This window comes from Oratosquilla oratoria, chromosome 41, assembly GCF_046742065.1.
Source record: "Oratosquilla oratoria isolate Oo_2021 chromosome 41, ASM4674206v1, whole genome shotgun sequence".
Lineage (NCBI taxonomy): Eukaryota > Metazoa > Arthropoda > Malacostraca > Stomatopoda > Squillidae > Oratosquilla > Oratosquilla oratoria.
In genome coordinates, this window is record NC_134817.1 from 5,104,168 (window position 1) to 5,121,346 (window position 17,179).

The following is a 17,179-nucleotide window of genomic DNA, read 5'->3' on the forward strand; positions in this document are numbered from 1 at the left end:
CAGGGGTGGGGGGGTTGGGAGGTGGGGTTGATGAGAGTGTTGGGATGGTTTGGACACATGGAAAGAGTGAGTGAGGAGGGACTGGTGGGGGAGGTGTGGAAGGCAGATGTGGAGGGAGTGAACATGAGGGGGCGTCCTGGGGTGAGGTGCATGGATGGGGTGAAGGGGGCTTTGGGGAAGAGGGGAGTGTCTGTTGAGGGGGGACGGGAGAGGGCAGAAGATGGGGGTGAATGGAGAATGGTTGTATATGGATGATGATGTTATGCATGAGGTGGAGTGGGTGGGGGGATGGGGGTGGGGTGGTGTGTGTGAGCAAATTTTGATGCAGCCCGGAGGGATTTCTCCCCGTCTTCTCCTTTATGCATGGGGGGACAGAGAGGGGGGGTCGCCAATTTGGTGAGGCAGCCTTGCTGTGGATGTGCTGTGTCTTGCGACGCTGCTTCTGGCCCGGGGCGGTGGACAGAGTGTGGGGATGGCCCGTCATCTGGGAGGTGCTAGGATGAGAGGGAGGGTGGAGGGGTGTGGAGTGTATTCAGGGATGGAATGGGTGGGAATGATTTTATGCCTTTTCCTTTTTGGCTACCTCCCTTGTATGGGGGAAAAAGCCTTGGTATATGTATGTATGTCTGTCAGGTGACAGGCTGTCTTTTATCAACACTCCAAGTCTTTCTCCTCTTTTGCTTTTGTAATGTGTTCACTTCCCAAGAAATAGTTAAGGATGGCCTTTTGGCACAGTTGCCTTGCTGGCGACACATAAGTAGCATTGGTGCCTCAGGAGGTCCCCAGGGACCGAACACCTGGCAGTCATTGGCTGCCCTCAGGTCATGACCTGGCTGCATTGGGCCGTACAAATGGGCCCTTGAAGTCCAACCCGCAACAGTGGGTCAGATAAAACGAGTCTCCTGGAACACCTGCAGCCCCCAGCTGTGCTGAGCGTATCCCAAGGGACAGTTAATGCCATGGTCATGACCTGATCCCAGTGAATATAAGGGGTCATTGGGAGTTCACCAAGGACAGGGCTTCGGGACTGAGAAACCTATCTTCAGCCACCTCTAGCACAGAGACTTCACTGCTATAGACAGCCACTGTCTCCTCCTCCCCCCTGCTTTTCCTGCAGCCAGAAGCAAGCTTATTTATCTGATTCATAGGTGCCCAACTATAAATAATCTAACAAAACTTTCCAGGGTCTGCCTTCAACCAGGCCCATGTCCCCTACAACTACAAATCCTTTATAGTGTATATTGTGTTGTTGGCATGTGTAATTGTGTACAATACAGTCTTCCATAATGTGTTGTATAGTATGGGGTGAAATGTCACTGGTACCTGGTGTCAGGCTGATTCTGTGCTAATAGTTTTAGTGGAGAGTGACAAACTGAAATATCTATAACCTAAGGCTTCTTCCCCCTTATAAGGAATGTAGCCTTCCAAGGGCCCATGCCTTAGCTAACTACCTCCCTTATAAGGGGGGGAGTGAAGATGCTTTTTGCTAAACAGAGGTAGACAAGCTGAATGTTAGTGTGCCAATGCAGTACTTTTTGTCTTGTGACTTCATTCACCTCCCAGATACCTCTAAAGTTAAAGTAGCAATCCTTACCTGAATCAAAGTCACCTGATTCCCATAAGACTGGATAGCTTGTTTAGTTGGTCTGTGGCCACAGTCCTGGGACACAATGATGGGGAATCTCTCCTGGCTTGGGCGATACTTGAGGAGGAGGTCCAAAGACCTTCTTACAGCACTTTCACGGTTGCAAGCTATAAGGAGAACTGGAAGTACCTCGCCTTCTGTAAGCTTACTACTGTAGACCTGCGAGTAAACAAACTCACTAGAGTACTGGATATTCATTACCCATGAGAGAGACATCTACAAGAATCCACCTACCATCCACTTTCAAAACCCATTAACATCCTCACCTCTATATGGAAATGCAGACCTGATGGACTGACATCAGATTTCCAGACCAGGCCAAATACATTTATCAAATGTGACTAAAATAATTTTACAAGATGTAAAATATAGTAGAAGTAAACAGAATTAGATACAAATGGGTGATGGATGGAAGTGGGATAAGTGGGTGGGTGCATGCCTCCCTTATGAGGTGGAAGAAGTCTTTTGGTACATACATAGATAGTAAAATGTAGTAAACGGGTTATCCGAGTCAGATGTACTCTTTGTCAATAGGGACTGTTCCTTCATATAAATAATGGTATTTTAAACAATGATGATGGTAATGATGTTTTGGTTTAACATCACAAATTCCTCCCTATTGGGAGGCTAGGATGGTGCCCCTTACAGTGGACTTTGTAGCATGGAATTTAATGAACCATGCCTTTAGTTCAACTCGCCCCAAGCAAGATTCAAATTGTTATCATCTCGTCCTTCGCCACAAGTAATAAAGCCCTAACCCGCTCAGTATTTGAAATAGGACTAGAATATAATCGTAAAAGTTAAAATGTAGCAAAGGGATAAAGAAACTCACCTTTTCTTGCTTTGGCTCCGTTTTGTCTTCATCCTCAACTTTTTTAGTTTGTTTTTCTCTGTGGAGCTTTAATGCCTGTAGCTTGGACAACAAAGTGCGATAATAGTTTGATTGGTCCTTTACCTCCTCCTCTAATTTATCCAGTTGCTCTGCCAAATTTCTTGAGGTCTGGAAAGAATACATATATGGACATCACATACAATATGGATTATCATATACAATTCTCTCTTTTTTCTGCAAGTTAAGACATGCTTTGACTCAGCCAACCCCTTACAAGGGGGAAAAGGCCATTGGTATACTTATGTAATTATTATATATTTATTTATTTATTTTATCCATTCCCTCCCCCCATCCAATCAACCATTATCCATACAGTAGGATGGATAAGCATGAGAAAGCATCCTCGCCTTTTCCCTCCCATGACGTGTTTCCCATTCACTCCTCACTTGAACTATGTTAAGATTGCTTATCATTTTCCAAGCCTTGTTACAAATTCATCCCTAGTGCACTCTCTCATGGAATAGGTAAGCCTCAATAATCACTACATTTTTCTCCAACTGTCACTTGTGAACATTTTCACTTGCCTAACAACCTGACCACAAGCATTTATGACTTCATCCACTCCACTCCTCTTAGTTTCCTTTATCTACCTTTTACATTCACTCCTTGTTTCCAATCCCATCTATACCAAAGTACTTTTGGTAAACTTTATCATTCCTTATTTTGTTGTCCATCACACAGGTCTTGCTTCCATAACAGTTTGTATAACTACTGTTCCATATATCTGGTAGAAGTCTGATTTAGCAAACTAATTCAGCCAAGGGAGGGTATGCCAAATTTATTTTCCCCTAAATCAGGTGTTCATTATTGATGCCCTGTTTAACAGAATTTTCCATTATATCAAGTATTTCCACTAAACACCATTGGCCATTAGAAGAAAAACATACCATAGCAGCAGTGTACACAATTACATTAATGTATGTAAAAATCTACAGTGCTGTACAGTATTATGTAAGCTGTACATAGTTTTCTCCTTTTTCCAATATGCCAATGACCTCCAGCTTTGTTGCTAGAGACAGCCTCACTCTCTTAATCTTTCTCAGTAGTCTTGGGCATCATTGCAACACTTCACAACATAACACACACTACATGGGCTTGCAGTGAAGTGAAATGCAGTGGAGCAGTTCAAGTGTGTATGCGGTGAGCAATGCTATGCAAGTAGGTTGAGGGACACCAGAAAGTGTGATAGCAGAATATGCTGCAAACATATTTCCACTTGACTGGGCTATTCCATTACAGGTTTTGCCACTAACTAATGGAAAATGCTCTGTAAAACAGAAATATGTTTCCTAATTCAAGACACCACATGAACTGCCTGTAAGAGGCTGGTAGAAAGAGGGGTAGAAGGCCAGTGTTACATTTTATGGGTTAGGTGTTTATAAAAACAATATAGCAAGCGAGTTGCCTAAGTTGCACTTGCTTTCCGTCTTGTGTAGGTAATAAAATTTTCACATGTAAACAATAGCCAGGGGCTCAAATGAATTGCTGACATGGTATTCTTTGTAACCTAAGTGAGATATGCAGAGATTTAAGATTGTTTAAGTAAACAATATTGCCATTTAGATTTGTAACAATGAATCTGATAGGTGAAAGGGTGGAGAAAAGTCAACTGGTTCATGACAGTAAGATCACGCCCTTTGGGGAGGATCTTAAATATGAAGTTAAAGTTCATTGGACTAAAGAAATCACTGTCACTGCAAAGCTCACACAGGATCTTGCATATGTACTTTCAGGGGCTTTCTTTGGAGCATGCTGTACAAGAATTAACTGAAGAGAGATACAAATGGAATAACTTTATATTTAATTCTCCTGGTCAGAAGATTATAACTACATGGTACTTGACAAAGTTGGATGATTGGAGGCAACATGGCCAACCAACTAAAATATGTGAGTGGCTATATCCATAAGTGAGGAAACAGTGGGAAACAAAGACAGTGATAACAAAAGAGAAAACAAGGGGGAGAAAGTGAAGAAAGTGATGAAAAGGGCAAAGAGAAGTGACGAAGTGACAGAGGGCGAAAAGTGGGTGAAACTGCCAGATAACAGAAAAACACAATTTAGCGATCTTGTTTCCAATAGACTGATATATTCTGCTATTGATTTTAAACTTCCTTTAATCTGGGCTTCTGCTAAATAGGGATTCATTAAATCAGGCTTCTACTGTACCTTTCATCACTTCATTGTAAATATTCAATTCATTGGAGACATGTTACACATATTAAGGATTGCACTAAGGTAAACAAACAACAAAACGCCCCATTTTGAGAGTTGGAGAAACCTACCTGACTATGTACCAAGCTGGCAGGTTGTTGGGCAATTAGTGCATAGGTGACCAGGAGCCATGTGGAGATAGCCGCAACACACAGCAGCACTAGTTCCCTATGACGCATCTTGCTGTGCTGTCACATCCCTATCAACAAAGTAAAATTATTCAATAAACTCATGCATTAATATGCAACTACAATTTCCAATTTACTTGAACCTTCAATATAGTGAAATATTTTCTAAACCTCATTCTAACAAAAGCTTTTTGTCTCAGAACTAACTCCTATTAAGCCTTAACAGCTGTGCTATTGTGTCCCACAAAGGAAAAAGATATCATCAATACTCTTCTTCCAATATATTTCCTCCATCTTTTCAGATAAGGAAGGCTGACAACCAGTAACTGTTCCCCTCTTTTTACTACTACAATAATCACGAAGAACCTACAGTCGGAATAAAAGGAAACTTTAGAAGAAAGTAACTTCTATATTTCGGCTAATAGCTATAGCCCTCTTCAGGAAAATACTTTCCTAAATAGGGCTATTGCTATTAGCCAAAATATAGAAGTTACATTTTCTTCTAAAGTTTACTTTTATTCTGACTGTGGGTTCTTCGTGATTATTATTTACAAATGTGCTACAACATTTTATCTAAGTGATTTTACTACTACAAGTTGATGATACAAACTGTTCCACATTAATGCAACACAGATACAGCCCAAAATTTCTTCCAAGAGGCCTATAGGTGGGGCTGAGGAATACCTGTCACTGTTGGGGTAGTGGGTTACCATTTAGTGAGACTTGATACAATTATTATCAATATTCACATCTAATTTACAGATATAAGAACCTTCAGTGACACCAAAGCTTACCAAATCTTCTAACCATATTAGCCAGCAAAAGGTGACATACTTCCATTATTATGGATTATTTCACAAATTTATTAACCAATTTTGGTGAAGGGTGGTACGTATATATCGGAGAGAAAAGAAGAAGAAAAAAATTACAGTATTTCCCCAACACAGGCACCTGTTCTACTCTATTGACTTAAAATCCTCCATACTTACCTTTCAGCATTCGGTGTATGTTGTCCTTAAACATATTCCATGAAACGCAGTCAAAGGATCCTTGAGAAATGGTCATCAGAAATTGGCTACCCACTTATTTACATCATTTGGGGCCCTAGAAAATAATAACATCTACAATGTAAAATGTCACTTCATTCCATGATATAATAAATGCATACTAAATTACTTCCAAAATCAAATCTACAATGTAAAATGTCACTTCATTCCATGATATAATAAATGCATACTAAATTACTTCCAAAATCAAATCGATATCAAAAGTTCTAAGAACATAATCATAGTAGTGCCATAATAATAGTTTTGCAGTACAAAAATTAATTTTAGAAGAATTAATCCTTTATATTCCTGAGTACTTGGGAACATAATCTTTCACATGTTCCATTACCTCAAGATAAGTATGTCCTTTCAATCAAACTATATTTACGAAGAAGTTATGGACATTTAGTACATTGTGATGACATTGGATGTATAACCTGGGATTATTACCAGGACACTGAGGAAGCTCCAAACATGTCTGTCACACTGTGCAAGATGACTTTTATACTAACAAATACACAGTAATACTATGGAAAGTGTTTTGAGCATATGGTGATTAATGGTGGTCATTGTTGTTGTCATTCCCTAAACTGTCTGGCCAAGCAGTCCCATCTCCCTGAGGAACACCATGGTTGGAATGGAGTTTTCCCACAAATCCCTTATAGGGTATATATTGTGTTGTTAGTGAGCATGATTGTGTACAATGCAGTCCTCCATAATGTGTTGTATAGGGTGAAGTGATCCTGGGCATTTATCCATGATGCAGTCATCCAGCCTCTTCTGGTAACTTGGAGTTGGATGATGACTGCACCACAGTCTAGCCAACTGGATTTGATCAATTAATTTGTTGTTTATGGTGCTGCAACATCTATGTCATATGACACTGCTTGACCAGGGGGCCTCTGTCCTCTCCAGGGAGAGTGGATTTAGAGGGAAGGATATTAAGGGGTCTGGCACACACAATGTGTTGTCTTTCAGTTTGTTTATGGAGCAGTGACCAATATGATTATGGATATGCTTCTGGAGGCTGGTGTCTAGCAATTAAGGAGTAAGAGAAGAAAATATTGTGTGTGATATAAGTTTGGTGTTTTGATGTTTCTTGGTATGTGTGTTCCGCTATGCAGTGTAGTGGGTGGGCTGTGTTTGTGTGCTTCTCATGTCAAAGTGATCCTTGACTTAAGAGGGCTTTTGTATCATGGTGTAGATGGTCTGTAGGTGTTGTATGAGGGGTGATTAAAAATGTTGTGCTTAAGGTATAAAAATTCATTTCATGATAAATTGATACATTTATTTTTCAACATAACCCCTTTGCAAGTTTACACTCTTATTCCAACAGACATGGAGTTTACGGATCCCTCTTCATAGAAGTTTGAGTCTTGGTCCTCCAAATATACATCTACACTCTTTTTTCATCTTGGGAAATAGTAGTCTGAAGGAGCCAAATCATGTGAACAGAGTGGATGTTCAACTAGCTGAAAGCTGCAGTCATGTATGATTGCAAGAGCCATGGCTGATTTGTGTGCTGGTGCATTGTCTTGATGGAAAACCATCCCTAATGACAAATTTCCACACAGTTTTTTTTTTCTTAATTTTCTCTCACAACTGCCTTATTAAGTTGGCATAGTATGGTCCAGTAATGGACTGACCCTTTGTCAGATAATCCCCCAGTAGCACCCACTTAGAATCCCCCAAAAAATGGAAGCCATCACTTTCCCTGCAGAGATCAACTTGGCCTCCTTTGGAGGTGGAGATCCATGATGCTTCCATTGTTTTTATTGTTCTTTCGACTCAGGCTGTAAGTGGTGAATCCAATTCTCATCCGTGGTCCTGAGCCACGATACAAGTCCCAACAAATATCCCAAAAGTGTTCAGTGGGAATACATACATACATACATATACCAGGGCTTTTTCCCCCTTACAAGGGAGGTAGCCAAAAAGGAAAATACATAAAATCATTCCCACCCATTCCATCCATGAATACACTCCACACCCCTCCCTCTCATCTTAGCACCTCCTGGATGACGGGTCATCCCTCCACCTTGTCCACTGCCCTGGGTCAGAAGCAGTGTCGCAAGACACAGCACATCCACAGCAAGGCCGCTTCATTAAATCGGCGACCCCCCCCCCTCTCCGTCCCCCCATGCATAAAAGGAGAAGACGGGAGAAATCCCTTTGGGCTGCGTCAAATTTTGCTCACACATACTACCTCACCCCCCATTCCACCTCAGTGGGAATAACTTCTTTTTATACATAACTATCATTTCGTTTTCCAACAGACTTTTCTTCCCTCCCACGAAAACAGAGCGGGTGTTTTTTTCTAGGTAGTTCATTACTGGTAACGGGTTACTACGGATTTTTTTTCTAATGAGAATATTCGGTACATCGCATTATCCTGATTCAGTACTCCGATTTTGCTTAGTAATTCATGTAAATATGAACGGTGTCTACAGGTACACAAATAAGCTTACATGTTTTTTTGTGTTATCCTCGGCAATTGTTATTTCTGTGTTCTTTTCATTATCTGCTTTTCATGTTTATTGATTCAATGCCAAATAAAATTATCATTATTATTGCAGATGCGAGGAATGTTGAATGATAACGTTTGTCTATTTCAGTTTCCACCCACCGATTTTTTTTTCTGGTTAACAGAATAACAAGTTGTTACCAAATTTACTTGAAATTCTCTGTATATACAAGAAGATATTAAATAAAAAATAAATTGAGAAATATACTGTACTGACGTCTGAAATAGGGAGCAATTTTCTGCAACTATGCCCAGTTTCACTACATCGATCCATCATCAATACTTTTTTTACAATGCATATGAATGCATGTGAGATGTAAAATCACTGGTGGTTATGTTTAAATATTCATATTTAATTAATAACATACAAAACCTAAAAACGTCATGTTCAAACAGTATGGTCTGAGGGGAAAATACAAATAAAAAACTAGTGATATTTCTACAAACTACCAAAAACTACGGCGATACAGATCGAACACAGCGCACTGTTTACATAGTAACAAATTCGTCTTAATCTTAATTATCCAGTAATCGAACGGAACTTATAATACAGTCCACGAAATAAAAATTGTTCTTGACACGCCACCGAAAAAATGTCGCACTGTAGTTACTGTACCGCGAAAATTGCTGGTACGTTTATAATTTCAGAGGGTAGTTTAGAAGTTGGACCAAAGAAAGTATCTGTTCCTTCTAACGACCATCTTGCATGACCAATAGTCGCAAGTACCGGTACTCGTCTTTCATCCCTTAGATATGTCATAACAAAGCAAATGACCCTTCAGCACATTTTACGAGTCATTTATACTGATGTACTGCACTTCAAATGTATATCCAAAGAATTCCAATAATACAGAACAAGTTTTGCATTACAAATTTTATCAAAACTTCTCCAAGGCCACCTAACCACTCACTAGGATGATATTAGGTTGTTTAGTTTTCACATACAATACTTATTAAATTTTACGAGTTCTGTTCATAAAAAAATAAACTGTTCTAGTATTTTGAGTGAAGGATCCATTTACGATAGTCCATTTTCTATTTCACACAGGCAATGAGTGGAAATAACACCAAATATCTTTGGTCATTTTATTAATCTTAATTCACAATGCAATGTATCAATATAAGCACATGAAGAATAATTCATTCACATGTCATACATACAAGTACTGGAGTGGTACTAGTAACTCCAGATATTGCAACTGGGGCAAAAATCTGTTTCTTGAACCTTTTGGATTCATGTAAATTTACCATACAATTATTGATTTGCTTGGTTACAGCCTGGAGTATGATAATGAATAAAAGTTTACAGATCTATGTACTATGTATCTATGATACACATGTACATGCATATATAAAATAAAATTAGTATACTTTAATTACTTTCCTAAAGAGGCAATGGATCACATGTCTTGTGTAGTGACATTCAAATTCACCAGAGAAGTACAAAAAATTCAAAATATTTGTACATGCATTTATATTTCTTAGATTGCTATAATGAATATTTTTTTTATATACTAAGGGCACATGACAGGAGCCATGATGGTCTTGAACAATGGCTGGGTGTTTGAGAGAACCCTGTGCAGCCCTACTTCAAAACCATGTGACTGTCACTTCAGTCTCTAGACTTGGCCCAGGATCCTATTCTATGAGCTTCAAAGGTAGTTTCTCCACCTTTTCATATCATGAGAGCTAACAAACACCAACTGTCCCCTCCAACATTACTTTGAGCCAATGACACAAACTCCCACAATGATCTAATATTATTCTTGAACCAAAATCCATTGAACTACCTCTCCCATCAAAGCACTTCATTGATGAAGGGTTGCCCTGTCTCCCACCACAATGCTTTGGCAAAAACCAGTGCAGCACAGCACAGCTCTTCAGTCTGTGAAGGAGCACGTCATAAGAATATTCAGGAAGCTACCAAAAGGAGAGGAGGAGTTTGAATGTGTTTGAGATGAAATGCCTGAGAGGTGTTGTGGGGGTTGGTGGGCTGGAGGGAATCAGAAATGGGGAGGTGAGGAGGAGAGCTGGGGTGGAGGAGTTAGGGGATAGGGTGGATGAAGGAGTGTTGGGATGGTCTGGACACATGGGGAGGTTGAGTGAGGTAAGATTGGGAGGAAGTGTGTAAGGTGGGGGTGGAGGGAGTGAACATGAGGGCGACCAAGGATGAAATGGATGGATGGGATGGAGGAGGCGTTGTAGAGGGGGGGGACATGGGGTAGGGGTGGGTGGAGGGTGGTCATGTGTAGGTGATGCTGTGATGCATAGAAAGGAGTGGGTGGGATGGAGGGGGGGGTGAGGGAGTACGAGTGAATGATGCTTTGACACAGCCCAAGGGGATTTCTCCCAATCATCTTTTTCTGCATGAGGGTGGGGAGATGGTGGGGGGGGTCGCCAATTAAATGAAGCACCTTGCCATGGATGTGCTGTGTCTTCCTGCACTGCTTCTGACCCAAGGCAGTAGGCGAGATGCAGGGATGACCCATCATCTAGGAGCCAAGAAGAGGGAGAGAGGAGTGGTGAATGGGAGTGGAGTATGTGGGGATGAAATAGGTGGGAGTGGATTTATGCCTTTGACCCTGGCTACTTCCTTTGTAAGGGAATAAAAGCCATTGGTACCATATATTTATCTACCAACTCCCCCAAAATTGGCTAGGAAGATTGGTACAAATACAAGTTTCATTTGTGAGATGGAATCAGAACATGAAATAGTATTTTTGTAACAGACATTAATCTTGCCAAATTATTGATTAAATGGAAGGCAAATGCCCCACCCCCTCCCTTTCTGCACCCTTGCCTGCCTATAAACCTGCCATTCCCATAGCTCTTCTTTGGCATATATAAAAAATTGACAGGTTTATTTCACAACAACTTTACTAAGATGGGATCCATACTCCAGTAGAATAAAACCATCCAATCAAGGTCTGAACAAAATTAATGCTGCATGCCATAGTGATGAAAAGGTGAGAATGTGCTCTCAATTTATCTGTACTATTGACTTGTCACACTGCACCATCAATGGATCTGTTACTGGAACAAGTATTGATTCATAGGGCTTTGTTTATTTGTATACAGTTTGGGTCCACTGGAGGTTATAATCTGACAAAGAATGTCTACCATCATTGAAAGAATGAAGAGTAAAAGGTGACAATTTCATCTTCACATTAATGAAGAGGATAAGACTGAAAAGACAACATCTTGATTGTAAAGGAAGCTTGTCACAAGGCCATGGGCACAAATCGAAACAAACCAGAAGCCGAAAGTATGTTGAGAAACTGTTTTCTGTACAGGTGTCTGCCAACTAGAATAACCAAAATGATGATATAGGCCAAGCTAAAACCATATATAAAGCTAAGTATGACTGATGGAGAAAAAGACAGGTCCCCATTTCCTGTCTACCCATAATAACATTTGCTGCCTTAAATTTCTGACTTCAAGCCCACAGCAGGTGGCAACAGACATTGGACTTCCATATCTGGGAAGAAATATTAGACTAATGTCAAGCTGCACAAAAGCAAGATTGTTTGTGTCACTGATGAGTAGGAAGAAGTGAGCAGGCTCCAGCTGGCAGCCATACATACAGGCAAAGATGGAGGACAAACGGTCAAAGCTGTTACGAGATCTTGGGCTTATTCCAGAGACTTGAGGTCAGCACCTTGATGTCACACCTCCCAAGTGAAGAGAGACTGCTGTGGGTTCAGAAACAGAGTGGTAAGACCATTCTATTTGATTATACGAGACCATCCCTTGTAGGTACCCAATGTGGGTCTCTTCTATATATAAAAATTAGATAAATATGTCCTCATAAGGGATCTCTTTTCACAGTGCTTTATTATATATTTCAAAAATATAGATCTATGGCAGGGCTGAAGAACCAATGCCAATTATTAAGATTTTAAGTAACAATAATAATTTTCTTAATTATATTGTTGCACTACAAACAACTGTTCATGGAACAATACAACAGACAGCATATAAAAATATTATTGCAGACAAGTGTACATAAGTCCTTTTCAATTTTCTTTATTACTTTTCAATATTATATAAATTATGAAACATTTACCCACTTGCATAATCTGGAGTGTGTCACGATAAATGTATAATTCTGTCGTTATCATATAAATGAATTATTCTTTGTATGTGCTCATGGCACTACAATATTATCACAAAATCTTAATTACAACTGTGAACAATATTGCATATGTAATTTGTATCAAAATATTTTATCTAAGAAGGCAATCCTTCTGATCAGGTTTCATTTTTTTATGGAACTGGTAGTCTGCTCAAATTGAAAAAAAAAATTAAATTCCAAACTTCATGACACGTAAACATTTCCTGTTAACAGCATTGATAGGGCATATGTACCAGGTAAAACTCCTGGAGATACCTTACTTTCTTTAATTTTTGTTGCTGTCTTTCAAGCATATAACCATGTATCCTTCTCAAACAGGCCTTGTTTCCTTATCTTGTTTTACAGTTTACATTTATCATTCACAAGTTTCTGTTCTTTATTCTTAAATTGTTCAATTTTTTAAGTGTCTCAAAGGTGGAGCCAAATGAAAATATTCAGACATTCAAGCAGAGTGGTGCCTACATTAAAAAACTCATGTTATGAAGAAAGGCTACAGAAACTCAGGCTGCCAACTGCCAGGAGATCAAGTGGAGATTGAGACATTTAAGAACTTGTGTGATTGTCTATGATCAAGAAGTGTGTAAGGATAGTTTTGTGTTGAGACAGGATCAACTAACCAGGGGGCATGCCACGAAGATTTATTAGAACAGAACACAGTTAAATAAAAACTGTGTTAGGGTACAGTATTGAACAACTGGAAAATGTTATCCAAATCTGCATGAAGCCAGAACTGTGAGATCACTTGAAAACAAACTTGATAATATTTGTAGTAATCAAAACTTTAAACTGACTACAAGATATTGACAGTCAAGAAGAACCAGAGCTGGATTCACAGGCCTTTTCCAGTACTATGTCTGTGTTCCATTACATTTTCAGTGTCAAATATAAATGCCACTTTAAGTAAAATATTAGTATGCCAATTGACTTGTTGAAAATGCAAGGGGATGAATAAGTAATCTTCAGTGATTTTTTTTTTCTCACTGAATTGTCAAAATAATAAGCTACTTACCCTCACTGAAGCTGCAGTGATGAATTTTTAATTACATATTTTTTTGTTTCATAAAAAAAATCTTCCAATTCCTTTTCATATAACCTCTTATGAATTGCAACATCAAATAAATTTCAATGAGCCAGAAGTGGAATTCCTCAGAGAAAATATTGAATAACGCATTCGAGGGGAGTACCCATTATCAAATCAAAACACCGTATTAATTACCAAAATTACGAATGGCACCATATAACTCGTGTATAAATTGCATAAATTACTGCTCATATGGAATCACTGACGATGTTGAGTTTGGAAAGTATTGCTATCTATTTCGTAACTAATTAAAACGCGATAGAATTTTGTACAACCTTACAAAAAAAGAAACCACGATTACTATCACTGTTAATATATGAAGCTTCCGGGCTGTACAAAAAACTACTTCCAGGAATGTTCCAATCGAGATGTATGAACTCGTGCAATAGCTCGGAGGTAAAAATTTCCTGTAACCATCACTACAAAATCACAACCTTATCTCGATTCAATATTTACTTGTATTACCTTTCAAAACACCAGGGAATAATACGCATAACTTCATGTGTAATCCTAACTACCTTTCTGAACGTGACCAGGCAAAATCTACGAAATACCCTACCTACTTAGGAGAAAGTTCACCCGGACCGTGGGCCCTGCACCGCAATATCAACAACAGTCGATGTTGTACTGTACTTGTCAGCTGGGTGTAAAACTGCAACGGGAGATGGCGCTGCCTCACACATTTTGGTGGGCGGTATTTTTAAATTTCACCCAAAAATTCAATCAGGATGCTCTTATCATTGCCATTATTTGAAGAAAGTAAAATTACCTAGGTTTTTGAGAGAAAGCATGTCAAATCTTGAAATCATGACTATATTTGTCCTGGTAAATTTCTTTTCACTTTTCTGATTTTTTATTTTTTGTTAACTTTAGACATGATAATTTAGCATCGAGTCATAAGTTTCATTATCTGAAAACCAATGAAAGCTACCACTCCAAGTTTACGTGAGAGCCTTATTGTAACAATTATAACCTACACCTGCTGGTATAGCCTGATTCGTGTACGATTAGAATGAGATCTTACCTTGACATACCTATAGGAATTTTGGTCGGTCGACCTCGGCTACACGTTATGCCGCTACGACTGCCACAATCTCTAATGAACATGACGATTCTATTTTCTAGCTTGTAAGAAAGCTATGTGTGGTAGCCTTATCAATCATCAAGTACACCTGCTGATTCGATGCTCATAGCCTGATTCATGTACGATTAGTTTAGAATAAGATCTTAGTTTGATATATACCTTGAACGACCTCAACTACACGCTATCTCTGAACAGCGAGTCTATTCTCTTTCGTCGTAATGGGGCAGTTTGTGGCAGCCGGGAAGTGGCTGGAGGTGCATCTAATATTTTCTAGAAGTTGGTCATGCTACACACAGTTTGGTTATTTGTGTTGGGGGAATATTAAGTATTCTGCGTCCCAATTTTATGAAGGTTCCGTACTGTATCGACTTGATCTAGCAGTTACTTGGTCTGTATCTTTTGGTACTACCTCCTGCACGTTCTTGGACAAGACTGGACAACCAGTGGAACGTGTACCAATATGGAACGCCAACGACTTTTCTCCGGCACTCAAATCCACCCGGGCTCACCTAAGAAAATAATGAAATAGATAAACCGTCACCTCCTTTGTTAAGTTTTGTATGTCACCGCAACAGAATACGATTTGTGAATCTCGTGTATATATATATATATATATATATATATATATATATATATATATATATATATATATATATATATATATTATATATATATATATATATATATATATATATATATATATATAAATAAATACATATACATATATAGATATATATATATATATAGTTATATATATATATATAGTTATATAGTTATACACATACAGGTTCTCGTTTAGCTGTTGCATCCTTTGCTAGGTGCCGTCATTACTTTGATTCTATACATTATTCAATATTTCGTAAATTATAGATCATCGGTATACAAAATATACGATCTACGTTCAGCTACATGCCTGTTCAAACTTAAATTTAGGCAAAATGCAAATGTCATACCATGATACCACAAAAGGTTCTGAGTATCCTAAGTGATTATCGTTTTCAGTGACCACTAAAAAAAGAAAACTGCCGTTCAGCATATTTGCTATAAACGTAAGATTCTGTTAAGAATATGTGAAATGAATTATAGTCTACTTTTTTGTGTTAAAAATTATTCTTAAAGACTCAGTTTTTGTTGTGTAACTATATGTGTTAATTTCATATTGTGTAACTTTGTATGACAGCTAGAATTGCATATTTAGGCAAAAACGACCTTTAAGTAAAATATATTTCCATGAACTTTACATACATTCAATCTGACATGGCTTAAAAATAGCACTCATAATATTCTTTGATTTTACCTCCCCAGTGTGACCTTTTATGTATTTTAAAATGTGCCCCCAGTATTTGAAAGATGGTAGATAACAATATGTTTCCAGCAATTTCGGTTGGTATGTCAGACACTGTTTTGTATCGAAAAGGTGACATATTTAGGCATGGGCACCCTTAACCTAGAGTTATTATTCCTGTTTTGGGGACATGGCCTTTAGGGGACCCTCCAGACATAATATGACGTAGTGAATACAGAGTAAGTTACTTCCAGTCGTTACCAGTAGTTTTTGCCACTCGTTGTACAGATTTTGTAAGTGAAGCTCTTCTGTATTATCCCCACTTCTATTTCCCGAACATGTGTAGGGTTCCACAACTGGCAGCAATATTCCAGCTCAGATACTACAAGGCATTTCCAGAATATTATCATGGATCTCTATTCCCTGGTGCGAAATGTTCTCAAAATCCATCCACATAGTCGTTTGGCAGCCTCGATCATTGATTTTATGTGACATGTGAATATTGCATCAGCACTCAGAGTAATGCCAAGGTCCCTAGTGTTATCTCCAGCATCTATGGTATGGGTCCCTCTGTGGTTAAGTGGTAGTTATCCTGGAGTTCTTTTTGTCTACCATACCTTTACATGATGGATTTGCTTTTATTGAAAGAGGTTGTCTCTAGTACAGGTGTAGACGTTGTTCAGATCATCCTGTAAAAGTTGCATATCGTTGTGTGTCGTAATGGAGAGTTATTCCATTATCTCCTGCAAAATATGAGACTGGCGTTTTTCGCTTTGATATTTATGTCCCCAGTCATTATCAGAAATAATAGGGGTCTTAAGAATGAGCCTTGAAGGACACCATTTGCTTCTACTGATGTATTAGAAAGTCTCATTGATTGCCGTCCTTTTTTTTCTACCAGGCGAGGTACACGCAGTCCATCCACCCTTCTCTTACAGTGCATTAATCACTCTCAACTAAAAGCTTAAAAGGTTCGATACACACCGTCCAGATCTGAAGCTAAACTGAATGTCTGTCAGAATGTTCGTATTTTCAAGATATTTAATCCACTGATCTTTCACAATCTTTTCACATATTTTCACTATGATGCTAGTCAGTGATACCGGTCTATAATACTTTGGTGTCTCATTATTTCTACCTTGTGAACT

General features: G+C 38.8%; 1 protein-coding gene across 3 annotated transcripts in view; it reads right to left on the reverse strand.

Moving 5' to 3' along the window:
* The window catches only part of Mgat1 (alpha-1,3-mannosyl-glycoprotein 2-beta-N-acetylglucosaminyltransferase), a 36,849-nt gene extending 22,534 nt beyond the window's left edge, over window positions 1-14,315 (reverse strand). Inside the window, exons 1-5 of one of the 3 annotated variants that reach the window (XM_076177808.1) lie at window positions 14,222-14,315; window positions 5,866-5,980; window positions 4,820-4,947; window positions 2,478-2,645; window positions 1,595-1,804 (exon numbers count right to left, since the gene is read on the reverse strand). In XM_076177808.1, coding sequence (XP_076033923.1) covers window positions 1,595-1,804; window positions 2,478-2,645; window positions 4,820-4,927 — 486 coding nt within the window. In that variant the 5' untranslated portion in view covers window positions 4,928-4,947; window positions 5,866-5,980; window positions 14,222-14,315. Of the gene's footprint in view, window positions 1-1,594; window positions 1,805-2,477; window positions 2,646-4,819; window positions 4,948-5,865; window positions 5,981-13,590; window positions 13,710-14,221 lie in introns of those variants that run through there. The other 2 variants (XM_076177809.1, XM_076177810.1) reach the window with 2 other exon arrangements.
* Window positions 14,316-17,179: the final 2,864 nt, after the last annotated feature.